Source organism: Salvia miltiorrhiza, chromosome 1, assembly GCF_028751815.1.
Source record: "Salvia miltiorrhiza cultivar Shanhuang (shh) chromosome 1, IMPLAD_Smil_shh, whole genome shotgun sequence".
Classification (NCBI taxonomy): domain Eukaryota; kingdom Viridiplantae; phylum Streptophyta; class Magnoliopsida; order Lamiales; family Lamiaceae; genus Salvia; species Salvia miltiorrhiza.
The window spans coordinates 71,963,930-71,982,129 of NC_080387.1; the positions used below are offsets into that span (position 1 = coordinate 71,963,930).

An 18,200-nucleotide genomic window follows, 5' to 3' on the forward strand; every position below is an offset into this window, starting at 1 on the left:
TAGCAGAATATCTTATTCAAGTTGAGCGTAGGCGTAAAAGTGTAATTGAAATCTCGATTCAGCTGGATTCCATTTATATCTTTAAATGTACCGACGATTTTTCAATTCATCTGATGGATTTTAGTGGAAATCCTAAAATGAAAATTTGAGGGTTTGGGCTTCACATATTTGATTATTTCCATGTGGCCCACAACAGTATCTTTTCACGAAAAACTTTACTCTTAACAAATCTATACATGCTTATTGTGAAAGAATCCTTATAACTTATAACTTAATTAACAAGTTATTTAAAAATTTACTTTGCCACATATTTCTGATCATGAACTTATAAGTTTGTATATGGCTTACAAGGAGTATTTTATAAAGCTTATAAGCTTACCTAGACACTCTCTTGATTATTATTGCATGGGGATGAGGATCTGAAAATCTCATCAACATTTAACCTACCAAAGATTTGAAACAAACATTCAATCGACGAAAGATGAATTAATGGAGATGAAACATAACCGGCCCGAAGAAAGTAAAGTTGAGAGGATTGGGAGCATTCATAATTAAATCATATTGATTTTTAACACTTCCTCCGCCCCACAAGAGTGTGCATGATTATTGGTGACACGAGTTTTTTTTTTTTTTTTTTTTTTTTTTTTTTTTTATAAATTACATAAATGAATAAAAAAATTAAAGACTGCGAGATGGAGGACTCGAACCAAGGACCTCAGGTCTTGGGCATTAACCTCCTACCGCTAGGTTAACACACGCAAAATGTAGCACGAGTTTTGATAAATGTTAGGTGGGTGCGTTTATAAGTGAAAGAAATTAATGATCCACTTTTATTAACGGAAGACATGGTCCAAGAAAAGAAAATGCACACTCTTGTGTGACGTACTATAACAAAAATTACATTCTTTGGGAACGAAAGAGTAAGACTTTACCAACTAAAACCCAAATAAAAGGCTATACTTGAATTCCACGCTAAAATAATACTCTAATGTATGATAACATTATTATGGGAATTTGATGTAATAATATTTTCTCATCTAAACTATAGAAAAAATTCTTAAGAACATAGAATAAAAAAAAGGTAAGAACAACTCAAATATAACATAATATTAAATTTTTATCCCCCATTTCTTATTAATAAATTTACATTAAAAAAGACCTAATCTTTTTTTTTTTTTTTTAATTCCTTACTAAACCAAGAAGTGCTACACTTACAAAAAGCGACTTCTCCAACTCTGGGGATATTTTGGTAATTTGATTGGGTCCATGGCTGATGACTGACGAGTTTACTCTTCCATCCTCCCTTAACCCTTGTATCCTTTGCTGAATTCCAGCTCAAAGAAAAAAAATTACTATAAAAAAAAAAAAAAAAATCCAAGAAAGAAGCAATTCTCGCAATGGCAGCAGCAGCAAATTCATCTTGCTACAATCAAACTGTTTAAGCCGCCGCTAAATTTCAAGGCCATACGGTAAGCCCTATCTCCAATTTCTTGACGTATTATCATTTTTTTACTGTAATATTGAATGAACACTGTGTTCATCACTTTTTTTTTTTGGAGTGAACTCATTTGAGACTAGAACTAGTATGCATAATATGGAGCATTTATCTGTTAGTGAGCTGCATATGTTGGTAAGAAGAATTAATTTGTGTATGCTGCTGTTGCTTTTGTGTTAGTATACCAAATTGGATGCATATTTACAAAATTTTATCTGCGCGCCTAAAAATTCCTTGGATTCTGTCATTATCAAAATGTTGTAAATGTGTATTTTCAATAGGAATTTTTGATATATGGTTTTCGCTCTATAAGTTCGGAAATGTCTTCATACTTCATAGATGGAAGTCACTATTTATACTAATTTGTTTTGAATTTTTTTCTTTATGTAGAGTATGGAGAGATATGTTAAACGAATTCGTAGTGGTTCATCTTCCGATCCCAATGTAAGAACTGGTTATGAAATAGTGGAAGTCAAACCTCGAGAGGTAAAACTGGACTTAGATGATATTGTTAGCGATCCGGGATTAAGGAAACCAATTGATGAATTTGATGTGGGTATTCGAGATGAAGTACGAAGAGAGTACTTGGCTAGGGGGCCTTGCCAACTAATCGGTTACACGTATCCGAGAAGTACCTTTGGTATTCATGATAGGAGCTTTCAAGAAGTTTGGTATAAAAAGTTTCCATGGCTAGAGTATAGCATATCAAAAGATGCTGCCTTTTGTTTCTGGTGTTATCTTTTCAAACAATCAGATAAAGGAGGTCGATATGCAGTGGATGCTTTTACAAAAATAGGATTTTGTAATTGGAAAAGAGCATTAGAAAAATTCAATGCTCATGTTGGGGCTGTGAATAGTTGTCACAATAATGCTAGGATACAGTTTGAGTCTTTCCAAGATCAAATTCATAATACAAATATGTTGGAATCATTTAGCCGAGAGATGAATGCTATTTGTTGTGCACGTTCAACTACATTATTGGATGTGACCCGTTTTCTTTTGAAGCAAGGACTGCCTTTTCATGGACATGATGAGTCAGTTGGCTCTTTAAATAGAGGTAATTTTGTTGAATTGCTTGAATGGTATGTTCAAAGAAATCCTGATATCTCTAAAGTATTGAGTCCAAGTGCTCCTGAAAATGATCAAATGACTACCCTTGAAACTCAAAAACAATTTGTACATGCTTGTGCTTCAGAGGTCGCACTTGCCATCGTCAATGATATTGGAGACAAGATTTTTACTCTCTTGGTTGATGGGGCTCAGGATATTTCAATGAAAGAGCAAATGGGAATCGTTCTAAGATACGTGAACATAGAAGGATGTGTGATTGAGCGATTTCTTGCAATTGTGCATGTGGCTGATACTAGTCCCCATTTCTTGAAAGGTGCTATTGATGCTTTATTTGCAAAACATGGTTTATCATTATCAAAATTGAGAGGTCAAGGATATAATGGGGCTTCAAGCATGCGGGATGAGTTTAGCGGGTTGAAATCCTTAATATTGCAGGAAAATCCATATGCAATGTATAGTCACTGTTTTTCTTGCCAACTTCAGTTAATTATTATCGCTCTTGGTAAGGAACTTCATGTTGTGAGAGAGTTTTTTAGCTCGGTCTCCATGATAGTGAATACAACTGGAGCTTCATGTAAAATGAGAGATCAACTTAGGCAGTCAGAGCATGAGAGGCTAGTTAAGGAATTCGATGGCGGGGAAGAAGAGAGTGCAGATACTCGTTGGGGTCCATTTTACCTTACACTACTTCGTCTCTGTTCTTTGTGGCCTTCAGTTGAACAAGTGTTGGAGAATGTACGTGATAATGCCACTTGTTCTGAAAATAGGATGATTGCTGAAAGTTTGATTGAAAAGATGGATAGTTATGGATTTGTTTTTGTGTTGCACTTGATGAAATATTTATTGGGAATCACACATGAGTTGTCTCTTGTCTTACAACAAAAGGAGAAAAATATCATTCAAGCAGTGTCATTGATCTGCTCTGTGAAATATCAGTTACAAAGCTATAGGGAAGATGGATGGAAAATAATACTGAACCAAGTAAATAAATTCTGTGAATTGAATTATATTCCATTGATTGACATGGACGGCAATATAACACGCCCTGGTTATAAAAGGCAAGGAGCACCACTCATCACCAATTTTCAGTATTATTATGTGGAGATCTTTTGTCAGGTATTACTTTTAAGCATATCATTTTATTTCATTTGTTGAATTTTTTTCATTTCTTATTGAATTTTTCATGGTTACAATGTCAGGTTGTTGATTTGGTTATCCAAGAGATGAATGATCGTTTCTCAAAAGCAAGCACTGAATTACTTAGTTGCATAGCATGCCTTGATCCGAGAAATTCATTTTCTCAATTCAATGTTGATCAACTCATGCGCTTTGCTTCTTTATACAAAGAGGACTTCTCAGCGAATGATTATTTATGTCTTCCTCAACAGCTAAGTAATTTCATTGCTAACATGCGGCATGATTCTCAATTTTCTAAAATTAACAACTTGGAAAGTCTTGCCCAGAAAATGGTTGAAACTGGTAAAAGTTCAGTTTTTCCATTGGTTTATCGTATGATTGAGTTGGCATTGGTTTTGCCAATTGCCACTGCATCTGTCGAAAGAGCTTTTTCTGCTATGAAGACTATCAAAACTCACTTGTGTAACCAGCTGGGAGATGAATGGATGAATGATAGTTTAGTTGTGTACATTGAGAACGATGTGCTTTCGACAGTTGAAAACGAGCATATCTTGCAGCGTATTCAATTAAGCTAGCAAAACTAGAATGACCAAGGGTCAATTTTCAGATCAATGTAAATGTATTAATTATTTATACATTTTTGCTGCCTTTAGATATGGTATTTCTATATAATGCTATTAAATAAATTTGTTTGATTCTATAAAAAAGTAACAGTAGATCAAGAAACTTTTTTGTTGCTTTGCCATTGACTAGGTCATATCACTTCACTACTAGGCTCATGACATGGCAATGGAATACTAAATAGTTTTGTGATTTTGGTATCAACTTTCTATTAGCAGAGTGCCAGAGTGAACCAAAGGAGAAAATCGTAGCTGTACGTTCAGATTTTGCAATGAGCTTCGTTTCCACACATGTATGTCTGTTCTATTTATGATTCTTGTTTCAACATGACGACTTACATTTCTTTTTAATAGTAATTGTAATTTTGACATTTTCTTTGTGGTGTAATCTCAATTTCTTTTCTTACTTCAGTGGTAGTAGGTCTATCAGTAGTAGCATGCTTGTGCTTTTCATGTATCTGCAAGTATGCTGCATGTCTTGCTCACTCATGTTTGGAGGCATTCTTATTGCTTTGTTGTGAATAATAGTATACATTTACTCTAGCAAGTTGCAACAATTTGAGAATTCAATAGATATTCTTGCTATAATTGATTGATGGATGCTAATAGATAGTACCGCTATTATTGTTCTACTTGCCAGGGTGGGTTCTTAGGGGGCTCCAATCGGCAAAGCGTCTGCATTGGTGAAGTGAGCAGATTATCAACTCTAATGCATCAAGAAGGGTTTTGACATGTTTTGAAGCTGGATGTGCCACGATTGTGACAACGTGCAAAATGTGAGCACTTCTGGACGAATTATCGTGTGATTTTTAGAAATAGGCAGTATATATGGTTTATTGGTACTAGCAGATTATGTTATCATATGTTACTTACATTTTGAACTTGCAGTTATAAATATATGCTTAGGTGAGTAAGAAGCATCTAGCTTTGTCTTGCTATTTAACATCTGATTAGGAAACATCTTTATCGAAGCTTGCTGCCTTTATCTGTAGTTGGTGGCCTTTCTTGTGTATTATACTAGCACTACCAATAATTCATTTTTATTGGTAGTGCTAGTATTTCTTGTGTATTTCTATCATCCACGTAAATAATTCATTTTTATTTATAGACACTACCAATACTATTCTCAATATATCAATTTATTTATTTATTCAATCATAATCAAGTGATTATAAACATTATCACACAATATATATACTATCCTCAATATATATGATAATCCTATTTTTGGTACTAACAATAAAAAATTAAATATCAAGTGATTAAGCCGAAGCCTCCACAATCATAATCACTGACCGTTGTGCTGAATAAGCCAGAGACTGCAAACATGATGAAATTTAGTAAGCTGTTTCTTCCATTGCTGGCGAGGAAGACAAGCAAAATTGGCAATATTCTATAAATTCCACCCCATATATTAAGAAATGCAGCAGCTTTAAAGAAGCTGAGTTTCCAAATATCTGTTAGATAATTTTGCATTAGAAAGAGAGTGCCTTCCACGACTATGTCAGCCCACGCCAAAGCTTCAAATTAAAACAACCAAAATCTAACTTAACTATCTCAGTCCATAAAGTCAATTTTTTTTTTTTTTTTTATCTTAGTCCATAACTTTAAACAAGAGCAAGAGTTTGAAAGATTTGATTCTCTTTACCACTGCTTCTCACTTTTCCGGTCATTGTTAGAGAATTCCAGACACCTTTCTATAGTATTTGTAAGAATTAAGAAGACGCGGGAGGATGATGAAGAAGAAGAAGATTGAGGGTGACGGAGAAGTAAGGCGGCGACGAGAAAGGAAGAAGAACAGCCATGAAATGTTTTAGTATAAGTCTAGTAATCAAATATTTGTTCAAGTCAAAAAACCTTGCTTCTTGCAAATATCTATTAGGACAGCTTGGTTTTGTAGTAGGCTTATGTAAGAATGTGTTTGTTCACATAGCATAAGAAAATGTTTGGAAATTACAAAGACAAAGATAGTTCCAATTGAAATTTACAAAGATTTGCATTATTTTGTTTTTTAACTTTTGGTATACCATAGTTCTTGGCAATAGAAAATAGAAACCAAACAAAAAAACACAATTTGACCAGAACACCAATACACTCAACTATTTTTGTTAAAACTCGTGCCGTCAACTTCTATGACTATTTTTTATAAACGGAGGGAGTATAATACAAAAAATTACCAATACAAAAAAGTAACAAACAACACTAAAAATTTAACACCAGTTAAACCTGTCAACACCCAGTAATACCGATCCAGGCGGCTTCCGTTGAGCGTGTGTTGAAACCAGCCTTTGCCGCCGCCCGTCTCGCTTATTTTTCCGACAACGTACACCGATAGCACGCTGCACATATATCCGAAACCCGTCACCGCCTCGCCCACGAGCTCCCGGTACCTCTTTATCAACTCCGGCGCCTCTTGCTTCTGGAACAACGAAATGCCGATTTTAGCCGATCCTTCCACAATGCCAAGGAAGCATAACTGGAAAAACAACCAAAACGCGCTCATCGGAGTCTTCGCATCATCAACTAAATTACGCCTTCTCGCCGCATGAATCCGGCGCCTCTCCACCGCCGCCGCCGCCGCACAGCACAAAACAGAATACATCAGAGCGGAGTTAATACTGGTCTCCACTTCTTTTGGTTCCCCGATTGTAAAAATTTCATGTGGGAGCAAACTTACTACATAAAAAAGCTTGAAGACAAGGAAGATCAACTGGAGCACCTGAAGAGGGGGTTTCCAGTGTCCAATATTGTAATCCATGAGAGTTGCTTGCTGCACGAAATAAGTGTTCCCGATCGAGGATACGATGCCGCAAATAATCCAACCGGTATACAGCATTGCCATTCGAAACACAGTGTGGTCGAATTTAAGAGGTGGTTGCTCGTGATCTGCATTTGTTGTTTGTGAAGAAGAAGTGTTGGGATTACTTGAAAACCCTAATTTTATGGCAAGCTCTTGGCTTAATAATTTTATGGCTGCTTGTTTTACGACGGTGGCCGGAGTTGATACGGACTCCTTGTAGGTGCGGAATCCGCTCAAGTGAGAGAGAGTAGCTAAGAGGGTACACATTGCTGAAATTCCAAACAGAAGGTACCATTTTTTCACGTATGGGAATGTGAAAAATGCAACTGCTGGTGTGACGAAGAAGAAAACAACAAGTATCCACCGGAAATACATTAAAATCCGCCTCGGAAGCTCGCAACTTGGTCCGTTCAAGTACTCTTCGTGCAGGGACGGAGCTAGGATTTCAAAAATTGAGCGGGCAAAAAAATTAGTACAATTTTATATATTAAAAGAATAAAAAAAATACAAAGGTGTAAACATATTTTGTGTCCCTAACTTACGGCGGTTTTCAGATAATGTCTCCAATTAGCTTTCGCGTTCTATTAAAAAAGTTTAAATTTTTAGCATTTTTCAAAAAATATTCCGCGATGGAATTGGATTTTTATGCGGGAAAAAAATTCCCACTTAAGAATCCTAATAATCTAGTGAAGTGACTCCTCGTTCTATGGCCAAAATTTCTATTTTTAAAAAATATTGAAAATTAGGGATTTTGTTGAATAGAAACTAAAAGTTGGAGACATTTTTTGAAAAATCTTGGAAATTATGGACAAAAATATGATGAACCCATATATTAAATACAATATAAATATACTCCATCCATTCTATAAGTGTCTATTTTTTTTTTGGCACGAAAATTGAAGTGAAAATGATTAAAAGGTAAAAAGACAAAAAGCGGTGGAACTCACTTTTATTTTGTGATCGAGAAATATAATTTAACATTTAAGTGGGGATGATTATGAGATGACTTCATTTAACAGGAGCCGACTTCATTTTTTAGAAAGTAAACACTTGTTATGGGATAATCCAAAAAAGAAATGTAGACACTTATTATGAGACGGAATAAGTAATAATTAAAAATAAATTACCCGGACGATCACCGATCGTGCCCGGAGCTTGGATCTCGTCTTCGTCTTCATGGTTAGTCGTCTCAACCTCATCAATGTTCATTATTGGTTGGGAAAAGGCGAAACGAGTAGCCTTTCCCAGACCTATCAATGCCATCCCTGTTATGAACTCAATCTTTTCTGAAGGCCCAACGCATTGCGCCTCCCGATCCTGGTGGTGGCATCGGTACGCCGGCAACGCCGAATATGTGATAAGGACAAGACCCTGCACCCAAAGCTCAATCCATCTTTGAAACCTTTATGCAAGGGTGAAATGCATATATAGTTATTTTGGATACTTAAATGTATAAATTTTTACCTATATTGATAAAAATATGATTGTAACCATTTTTTTATAAATAAAACAAACATAATCTCAATGGGCTCCACACCAGTTAAAAGAAACAAATGAATAAAGTTGACTTCTCATTAAATAATAGTTTTATTATGGGTTATGGGCATATAAATACACCAATTTTACTTTTTAACATGAACTTTAAAAAATGTCAAAAAATACATTAACTTATTAATTAATTGTAATGATTTTAACATAAATTCTATTTTCGGCCAAATTAAAGCTTATTTAGCATGTTGGAATGTTGATATGGATAAATCAGATTGTAGTTATTTTAACACGAATTGAATGATATGAAAGTAAATAAAATTCGTATATATACTTACCGTTGTGCTGAAGATGCCAGAGGCTGCAAGCATGATGAAATTTAGTAAACTGTTTCTTCCATTGCCGGCGAGGAAGACAATCAAAATTGGCAATATTCTATAAATTCCACCCCATATATTAAGAAATGCAGCAGCTTTAAAGAAGCTGAGTTTCCAAATATCTGTTAGATAATTTTGCATTAGAAAGAGAGTGCCTTCCACCACTATGTCAGCCCACGCCAAAGCTTCAAATCAAAACAACCAAAATGTGACTTAATTATCTTAGTTAGTCCATAATTAACTTTAAACAAGAGCTAAGATTTGATTCTCTCTTTACCACTGCTTCTCACTTTTCCAGCCATCGTTAGAGAATTCAGACACCTTCTGCTCCCCTGCACAATACGAATACTGTGTGTGTGTGTGTGAGAGAGAGAGAGAGAGAGAGAGAATGTAGTAGCTTATTCAGTCTTTCATGTCTCGTTAATAATATTCTCACGAGTAGCTTGTGAAGTTTTGTATCCATTCCTTTTCTTTGCTTGTCTATATAATACTAGGAATAAAATTCGTTTGTTCAGACCATATATACCTTTTTTTTAGGGAACATACCATATACTACATACACCAGCATAATACAAAAATTAATAATTAATTATATGATAAGATTATTTTACCGACTAATTTTGAAAGTAATACTACCGTGTATATGATAAGTAACATGGCCTTGACTTTGAGTCCACGAAGCGGAAAAGTGAAAAAAAATACGTATCCAACTCAACACATTTCAATGGGTTCAATTTTCACAGTTTTCCTTCCTCTAACTCCCAAAAAATAAAAAAATAAAAATAAAAAGAAAACCCTCAGGCCCTGATACTTTCAGCAAATTTGAACTTCAATTTACTTTTTGTGTTTAGCATGCATAAAGATATTCTATGCCAAAGTTGAAAGAAATGGTAGATAAATGCATCTTCAATGATTTTACTTTCAGCTAATTTTTATTTAGAATTTCAACCTCGATATAGTTTTTATGTTCAATATGGTAAAGATATATAAAAAATAAAAATAAAAATAAAGAATCAATGGGTTGATAATAGGGCGGCCATGTTGCGTTAATTGGTGGGGCAACGCCCAGAGCCCCCAAATTTAGGGGCTTCAAAATTGAAGTCCAATAACATTTATTATACGGGAGATTCTATTCATAGCCCCCATTTTACTCCCTATAGCCTCCTTTTTAAAATATTAATAATAATTAATTAAAAATTTACCCTATATTTTATAGCCCTCAAATTAAACTAATTTTAAATAAATCTGAAAGAATAAATACGTATAAGTGTTGCCTGAGATTTCTCTGGCTGTGGCGGAAATTTTGAAGACGCCGTCTAAAGAAAACAAGAAGCGCAGAAAACAGTGTGTTCAATGATATAAAAATAGGCAACAACATTCCATTGTAATACTCAACCCACAGGCATTAAAGCTCCCAACCCACTGAATTTGAAAGTGTCATTGAATGAAGTAACCAAATCTATATCTATTTACTGTATTGAAACACAATTGGACAGTAGTTTATCTTCATTATCACACGGATCAATGAACAATGTTTGTTGGTTGAAGGTGCAAAACTGTATATCAGATTTCTAATAAGAACACAAGCGTATTTTCAGTGAGGAAATAAAAACAGAGAATTTATAATAAGAACACAGATGATGCCATTGCTGGCGGCGGAGGAGCTCTGGGGGGCCGGGGCAAATGGGGGCTATGAAATTTCTTCAATTTCAAATGGGGGTTATCAAATTGAAGTGATTAATTAATTTAAAATTTAATAAAATTTGGGGCTATAAAATATAGGGCAAAATAATAAATTTTTAATTAATTATTATTAATATTTGAAAAAGGGGCAATAAGGAGTAAAATGTGGGCTATGAATAGAATCACCCTAATTATACCCCATGTACAAAAAAGAGAAAGAATTATTTTCCTACTTCGGAAAAGTCCATTGAAAGAAAGAAAAAAAGAAATTTATTTAATCGTGACTTATGCGGCATAAAGGAAAAAAAGTTATTTCTCCAATTTTGGAACGGCTCTTTCACAGTCTCACTCTTTTTTACCTATCTCTCACTCTCATGCTAGTTATATAACTTTGTTCTCTCCGACTCTCTCGCTTTCAGTCTCTCGACTATCATTCAGTTATTTGTCACATTCTCACATCTCTAAGTCTCAAACGGCGGAAGGGCCGCTCGTTTTCGGAACAAACAAATGGGTGAAGGTTTTGTCATTTGCAATTTCGCTTCGCAAAATGTTAGAAGATCTAAACTATTTCCACAATTATGTAATCGTTGTTTTTTGTTTTATTGCATTTTATTGTTTGATATTAAAATTGTGCAACCACGCAAGTATGAAAGATATCATAATGTGCAACAAGTAAAAAATTGGATCATTTTTTCTCTTTTCGCTTAGGGCCCTCGAAATGTCAAGACCAGTCCTGATTGATAATTCAATTTCCCAATGTTGAAAGAAAGCTAGATAAATGCTAAAAATTATCAGCTCAATATTTAGCGTCAGAATCTGATTATCATCAAGTCACAAGCTGAGTTCTAATCAACAAAAAAAGGACTAATATGGAAACAAATATTTTATTTTTTTTCTCCCTATGAAAAAAGATGCATAAGTTACAGCCCAAACTTTATTCATTTGTGGCTCCACAAAATAATGAAAACTTGCTACAAGCCTACAACCATGTACAAGATCACAAATAAACAAATTAAATGCAAATGATACATAAAACAATTTTTTTCCCTTTTCTGGTATTTGTGTGGTTTATTGAAGTGCAGCATGATTATCTTCACTCCCAAAAGTTCAAAAAGCTGTCCTCAAATAAAATATTTACAAAATGGTGATCAACATTTTGGAAGATCTTTTGGAGGAGGCAAGATTGACTGATTTGGGCCTTTCCCATTTTCCACCAAAAATGCCATCTTAAGCCCCCATGTTGTGTGCACTTCCAAATGGCAATGCAAAAACCACATTCCTACATCAACATCATCAATTATTATATACCCCCATCTGTCTATAAAAAAAAAAGTTTCTTTTTATTATTTCGAGACGTCCATAAAAATTAGTTCTTCTATTACATAATGTGTTATTATCTCCGCTCACAATATAATTAATTATCATTATAACACTACCTTTTATCCACTCACAATGAACTCAATCATTTTCATTTAAACCTGTATCGGCCCCTTCTAAGACTATTTTTTATGGATGAAAGAAGTATTATATTCATAGGAATATGAGAACAACATCTAGTTGATCACTTCATCAATGAGAACAACATCTCACCCTTGATAACAAATGCACCAACTTTACGCCTATTTTTAACAAAAAGAAATCACTATCCATTGCATACATAGATGAATAACATGTGACCATTTAAGATTATCAAATATTAGAGTTATGGTGTATATTTTTCTTATACAAAAACTAAATTTGGAACCCTTATTATTACCACATATCAATCATCCACCCGAAATTAATAATATTAGTCCATAACCCTAAAAGTTCTTTTCGTCTATTCGAATCAGACAATTTCAGACTGAATTAACATCCCTATTATTGTATTGATACGAAAGCTAGTGCATGGTCCATCCCATTTGACTTAACCTGTATCCTTTTTCGAGCTCACTTGACTTATTTATGTTCTAAATAATCACTTTAATATGAGTTCGCATTTACGATATTAATTTCTTAAAAAAAGTAATCGTGTTGAAAAGAAATTGATCAAGTCGACTGAGACGGAGGGAGTACCTGGATTATCAGCCCTAAACCTTATAGCAGTCCATCCACCGGTAGGCACACTTATGGTGTTCCTCTCAACAGGATCATCAAGATTAAACCTCTTTGGATCATTAATCGGATCATAATTCCCAACTCCTCTCCCCACGGCGTAGAAATTGAATCCGTGCAGATGCGTCGGGTGGCTCTCCGGCGCTATCACCGCCGTCCCCTGCAGCACGATCTGCACCGTCGCGTTGTACTCCACTCGGTAAACCCTCGTCCCCGTTGTCGTCCGCATGTTCGCCGGCGCCGCCCCGGTGTAGTCGTACGGCGCCGGCGGCGCCGCCGGAAAGTCCGCCGTGTACACCCCGGTCACGTTGTAGTACCGCGCCTGCAGCAGCGCGGTCGCCGGCATCACGAAGCTCACGTTGTTGATCCCGGCCACCACGCGGCTGCCGTTGGCGCACGACGCGCACGGGTTGACGCCGACGCCGATGGCGAAGAGGAGCGAGTGGTCGACGTCGCCGGCCGGGACGGCGCCGCCGCCGGGGCTGAGGCTCCGGAGGCCGTCCATGAACGCGGCCGTGACCGCCGTCGCGTTGCGGGCGGGGATGTCGGCGGCGACGGCGGCGGCGGCGGCGGAGGGGGCGGCGCCGTCGTAGCGGAGGGTGGCGGTGGCGATCTGGTTGTCGGTGGCGACGATGGTGTCCATGAAGGGGGAGATGGCGATGATGTAGTTGCCGGCGGGCCGGTCGGCGGCGAGGAGGGCCGTGGTGGTCTGGCCCGGCCCGATGAACACGGTGTCGGTTTTGAAGGGCTTCGTGTAGGCGGCGTCGACTTCGACGACGGTGAGGTGGTGCCCGGCGATCTTGAAGAAGAGCTCTTCGTTTACTGCTGCGTTTATAATGCGTAGGAGGTATGTTTTCCCGCTCTCTACATGGAGACTATACCCTTCAAATTCAACAATTGATTAATTTAGTTCAAGATAATCTACAATTTTTTCTTTCTTTCTAAAGAAATCGAGTACTTATACATCAAATATACTACTCGATCTTCAAATACGTGTCATATCATATGATACAAAAAAACACATATAAAGAATTAAAAGAAAGAAGATAATATTTTCTCTCTCCGTCTCACAATTTAATATCCATTTAATAATGACATCAATTTTAATAAAATGGTTGAGTTTATTATGAACGGATTAAGGATAGTACATTTACGAAGGTGTTAAAAGTGAAGTAGAGATCCACATTTTATAGTATTGTGTGAGATGCTTTTATTAAAAGTAAAAAAAGATACTGCTAAATTGAAAGACATATACTAAAATGAAAATATGGATACTAAATAATATGGATTATTATATGTGTGCCCTTAATTAATTTTTCCTAACTTCTCAAGTTTTTATTATGTTTCTAAACTTAAGATAAGGATAGATTAATTGAAAGTCTCGCATAATTTTACTTTAAAACTATATAATATGACATTTAAAAGTGGATAAAATAAATTTTACAATATGACATTTATTTGAAGATGAAGAAAAGACTTAATATTGCGTGTGTGACTAACTTAACATTTCCGAATTATACTATTTCAACATACAAATGACAGTTGAAAATTATTCAGAAATCAGTTGCACGGTGCAACCGATTGCACGGGAGAGTGCCTCTTTAATTTTTGACACGTTCTACAAGTTAGTTATTGTAATTATAACACTACTTTTCAATTTATAACATAACCTAAATAAACACGTGCAACACTTTTGGATCCAAATTGGACGGGTTTATTTTGCTAAAAAAAGAAGAAGAGAAAATACTGTGAATCTATATTAATAGAAAAAGTATCTTGGACATAAAATTTATAGACTATCTAATCCCTACTATATATTTCATTTTAAGGTTAATTTTGTAAATCACAAATTATATATATATATATATATATAAATATACTAATTAAATTATTAGATATTACGCTAAATGTATTTGATATAATAAAATATTATATGAGCTTAGATTAGGAGTAATCTAATAGAAAATTTGGACGATGCTATATTATAGGATTAATACTATTTGTGTTAATACAAGACATGCTATTTGTATTAACTCTAAAGAGGCAGCACCATGTATGAGCTTAGATTAGGTGTAATCTAATAGAAAATTTGGGCAATGCTATACTATAGGATTAAGGGCCTGTTTGATATGAGTTTAAACGCAGGATAAATTAAATTAATATGGATTTATGTAGTGTTTGATATTATGTGTTACTAATATGGTCAACTCCAGGTTTATCCCAAGACCCTAGCTTATTTTGTGGGATTAACCCACACTAATTATCCCACCTCCCCCATGGGATTAACCCACACTAATTATTCCACCCCCTCCATAGGCTACTAATTTAGGTATTTGATATGTTAATCCAACCTATTTCAATGGATACCAAATACTTTTTGGGATTAATTACCAATGATATCAAACACCCATTTGAGATTAGAAATCATGACTAATCCACACTAAATTATCAGGATAATTTATATCCTGATTAATCCAATACTGAAAATCAAACTGGCCCTAATACTATTTGTATTAGTACAAGACATGTTATATGGGTTTAATTAGATTAGGAGCAATTAATCTAATAGAAAATTTCGGCTATGCTATATTACTATTTATATAATAGATATTATATCTATATTTTTTTGTTTTATCAAATAAAACGATGTACCTGCGTAAGAGCAATTTGGAGAAGGGCCGGGAAGGCCATTGATGGTGTGTGCATCGGATACGTTTGGCGGTAGGCCTGCTTGCATGGCTTGGTTGATCACAGCTTCCACATCCGCCTTCCACCACTCTCCTAATATGATGATCTCTTCCTTGTGAGGCTCGGGAAATGGATACGGAACTCCGAGCCTCGGCAGGATCACGATGGCGCCGTGCACCGTGGCTCTCTGCCAGTTGATATGCGCATGCCAAAGCAAAGTCCCTCTCTGCCCCGTCAGGGTAAACTTGTAAATGTAGCTCTGACCTGTTTGGATCGGGCACTGCGTGATATAAGCCGGCCCGTCGGCCCACCCCGTCCGGAGCTGCCGAACACCGTGCCTGAATTCCCACCACCATTAGTTTCAGCTTCACTAGTCACCAAAAAAAAAAAAAACAAACAAACAAACAAACCAGTGTATTGTGACATTGTCTGTGACATGGTTCACAACTCTAACAATGACTGTATCATCTTCCCGTGCATAGAGAGTGGGCCCCGGGAATTTTCCGTTCACCGTGATGATGGGCTTGCTCGCACACAGCCTCGTCGTGTTCTTCCTCACCACCTGCATGTATGATTGAATATTTTTATCCTTATTATTAAACACGGCTGAATCTAAGGGGGTTGAAGCCACTCTCTCAAATTTTGAGTTATTTTCCGCCTCTTTTCATTTTTTAGTTAATTTTCAATATTGAGTTTGAGTCGGATCTCAAGTTAAAATAAGATTATGTAGTATGAATAATGGAAATTACTTTATTGAGAAGGTGGAACAATTTTTTTAAAAAAATGAGTACAAATGGCTTCTACTTGGGCACAAAAACAAACTGTGCGGACTGCCCAAGAATATTTGGCTCGGGACGGTACAAGTACTTTTCAGACTCCATACTTCAACAAGTTCTGCTCTCTGTCGACAAATCCTGAAACCGCCACTGTTATCGAGAAATCTCTAATCTCATCATTTCTCAATCCATCTTACTCAAAATATTGGATCAGTTAGTATTTATTTTTATCTATCTAATTCTTAAAAGTAAACGCTCCTTACGTACCGTGAACTTATAGTGTCGGATTCTCGAGTCAACACGCGACGAAGAGGAGAAGAGTGTGAGGAGCATGAGAGCTAGAGCGACGCCAACTTTCCCCCCCATTATCTGTTGTTTGTGTGTAAAGTCTCTGTTTTGGGATAGAGAGTATAATGAGGCAGAGAGATGGGAACGTTATAAGAGAGAGCAAAGCAAATGTCGTTTTAGATGAGTTAGGTGAAGACGGCCATGCATATTTTCCCCAAGTTTCTTGCGTATTACACAAAGTGGCTATGTGCCCAGAAAAATGTATATGGCTCTAATTGGGATCTTGACAGAGTGCAACTTGAAAGGTATGTATCCTCTGTTTTTGGATTTCTTAGACATGAATTTTGAGTACTTGTTTCCGTACTTTACTTGATTATTTTGGCTGTCATTTTTCAAATTCGTGTGTCACACTTTAAAAGTACTTCCCCCGTTCATGAAATAACTTCTTACTTTTCACTTTTGGGATGTCTACAGGAGAACTTTTTATCTATTTTTGGACTATGCCCCACCGGTTATAAATACCTATTCACTAGACAGTCAGCCGTAGCATTCCCTTCCCGCGGTGTCCAGCTTTTTTTTTTTTTTGATTGGGCAAAGTCATGTTAGATGTTAGTAGTTAGTTCCCCATCCACTCCAAGAACCACCTTATCTCTCCATTCACCAAGATCCACCTTATATCTCCAATCTCCAATTCGCTCCCAAGAGGAATCGAACCCGGGTCACTTCACTTTAAATCTCGCAACATGTAAATCTCTCAGAGAGGAGGAGGATTCTAGCAGTGGTGTCTACTTGTACTTTACCTATTTTCCTTGAGTGTATTCCTCATGTATTAAACTCTTTTGCGATTGCGTAATATTAGCTTCTATCTTTTCTCAAAAAAAAAAAAAAAAACACATATTCATCATTCTCAATACACTCAACATTTTCTCCTCTCTTAATATACTTAACAACTTTTTTTAAAAAAAACTCGAATCACTTCCTCCTAGGAAGTTCTTTCGTGGACGGATGGAGTATTTTGCAATCAAAAGCTACTTGTTACTATCTTCGTCCCAATCCAACGGGCCACGAGACTGGAACATGGATGTTGAGAAATGAATAACTTATAATAAAATAGGAAAAAGAAAATAGTAGGAGAGAGAAAATAAGATAATGTTTATAAGTTAAAAATGAAAATAATTATTTGTAGACTACAATGACGTTTAGTGTAAATAACTAGTTATGTATGGGTTGTTTGTTATGTATTTATTTTTCATTTTAAGAAGCGGCCTCTTGAAATGAGATGTTATTTTTTGGGGCCCGGTATAATTTATGGTTCGAACTTTGAAGCCTTTTTTAAATATGACCTGGAATTTTTGTTTATTAGAAATTCGTGAGAGTTTTCAACTTTGGTCTAGAACTGAGAATCTGATGTTGGAAAGCTGAAACAACTCGCCGGATTTTAGGATATATTGTATATTTAACACATTATATCGACCTACAAAATCAAATATATTCTTTCCGTCCCTAAAATATTTTTCATCTTGATTTTCTTCTATTTCCAAAATATCTTCCTATTCTACTTTTAAAAATAATCCTATTAATTATTACCTTTGATTTGTGGGACCCATTTTTCACTTATAAAGTATACAACTAACTTTTATTAAACTAATACATACCCATTATTTTTCTTTTTAATTTCACTTA

At 35.8% G+C, this 18,200-nt stretch overlaps 3 protein-coding genes across 4 annotated transcripts; 1 reads left to right on the forward strand and 2 right to left on the reverse strand.

Annotated features, from left to right (window-relative positions):
* Positions 1–1,263: 1,263 nt before the first annotated feature.
* Positions 1,264–5,237, forward strand: LOC131005850 (uncharacterized). 2 transcript variants are annotated; one of them, XR_009095355.1, is made up of 4 exons: positions 1,264–1,469; positions 1,886–3,682; positions 3,766–4,616; positions 4,964–5,237. XR_009095355.1 is itself a non-coding variant. In XM_057932951.1 (3 exons), exons 2-3 carry the CDS (start codon positions 1,889–1,891, stop codon positions 4,276–4,278), a joined length of 2,307 nt encoding a protein of 768 aa, XP_057788934.1. In that variant the 5' UTR covers positions 1,281–1,469; positions 1,886–1,888; the 3' UTR covers positions 4,279–5,237. The 2 variants fall into 2 exon arrangements, 1 of the variants encoding a protein (XP_057788934.1); XM_057932951.1 differs by having other exon boundaries at positions 1,281–1,469; positions 3,766–5,237.
* Positions 5,238–6,300: 1,063 nt separating this feature from the next.
* LOC131005851 (protein NRT1/ PTR FAMILY 5.5-like) lies at positions 6,301–9,343 on the reverse strand. Its single transcript, XM_057932953.1, has 4 exons — positions 9,266–9,343; positions 8,950–9,173; positions 8,251–8,494; positions 6,301–7,560 (listed from the first exon to the last, which is right to left on the reverse strand). The coding sequence occupies exons 1-4, from the start codon at positions 9,288–9,290 to the stop codon at positions 6,497–6,499; spliced, it is 1,557 nt and encodes a 518-aa protein (XP_057788936.1). The 5' UTR covers positions 9,291–9,343; the 3' UTR covers positions 6,301–6,496.
* A 2,193-nt stretch (positions 9,344–11,536) lies between these two features.
* Positions 11,537–16,653, reverse strand: LOC131005852 (laccase-22-like). The gene is made up of 5 exons (XM_057932954.1): positions 16,497–16,653; positions 15,864–16,015; positions 15,418–15,791; positions 12,727–13,647; positions 11,537–11,950 (listed from the first exon to the last, which is right to left on the reverse strand). Exons 1-5 carry the CDS (start codon positions 16,593–16,595, stop codon positions 11,820–11,822), a joined length of 1,677 nt encoding a protein of 558 aa, XP_057788937.1. The 5' UTR covers positions 16,596–16,653; the 3' UTR covers positions 11,537–11,819.
* Between the last annotated feature and the right edge of the window lie 1,547 nt (positions 16,654–18,200).

Coding starts and splice junctions, on each gene's coding strand:
- LOC131005852 (XM_057932954.1), bottom strand. CDS start 16,595: ATGGGGGGGAAAGTTGGCGTCGCTCTAGCTCTCATGCTCCTCACACTC. Junction 16,016..16,496: donor TCCGACACTATAAGTTCACG/GTACGTAAGGAG, acceptor TCATACATGCAG/GTGGTGAGGAAGAACACGAC. Junction 15,792..15,863: donor GACAATGTCACAATACACTG/GTTTGTTTGTTT, acceptor GTGGGAATTCAG/GCACGGTGTTCGGCAGCTCC.
- LOC131005850 (XM_057932951.1), top strand. CDS start 1,889: ATGGAGAGATATGTTAAACGAATTCGTAGTGGTTCATCTTCCGATCCC. Junction 3,683..3,765: donor ATGTGGAGATCTTTTGTCAG/GTATTACTTTTA, acceptor TTACAATGTCAG/GTTGTTGATTTGGTTATCCA.
- LOC131005851 (XM_057932953.1), bottom strand. CDS start 9,290: ATGGCTGGAAAAGTGAGAAGCAGTG. Junction 9,174..9,265: donor TGGAAAAGTGAGAAGCAGTG/GTAAAGAGAGAA, acceptor TTTGATTTGAAG/CTTTGGCGTGGGCTGACATA. Junction 8,495..8,949: donor CTGGCATCTTCAGCACAACG/GTAAGTATATAT, acceptor CTTTGGGTGCAG/GGTCTTGTCCTTATCACATA.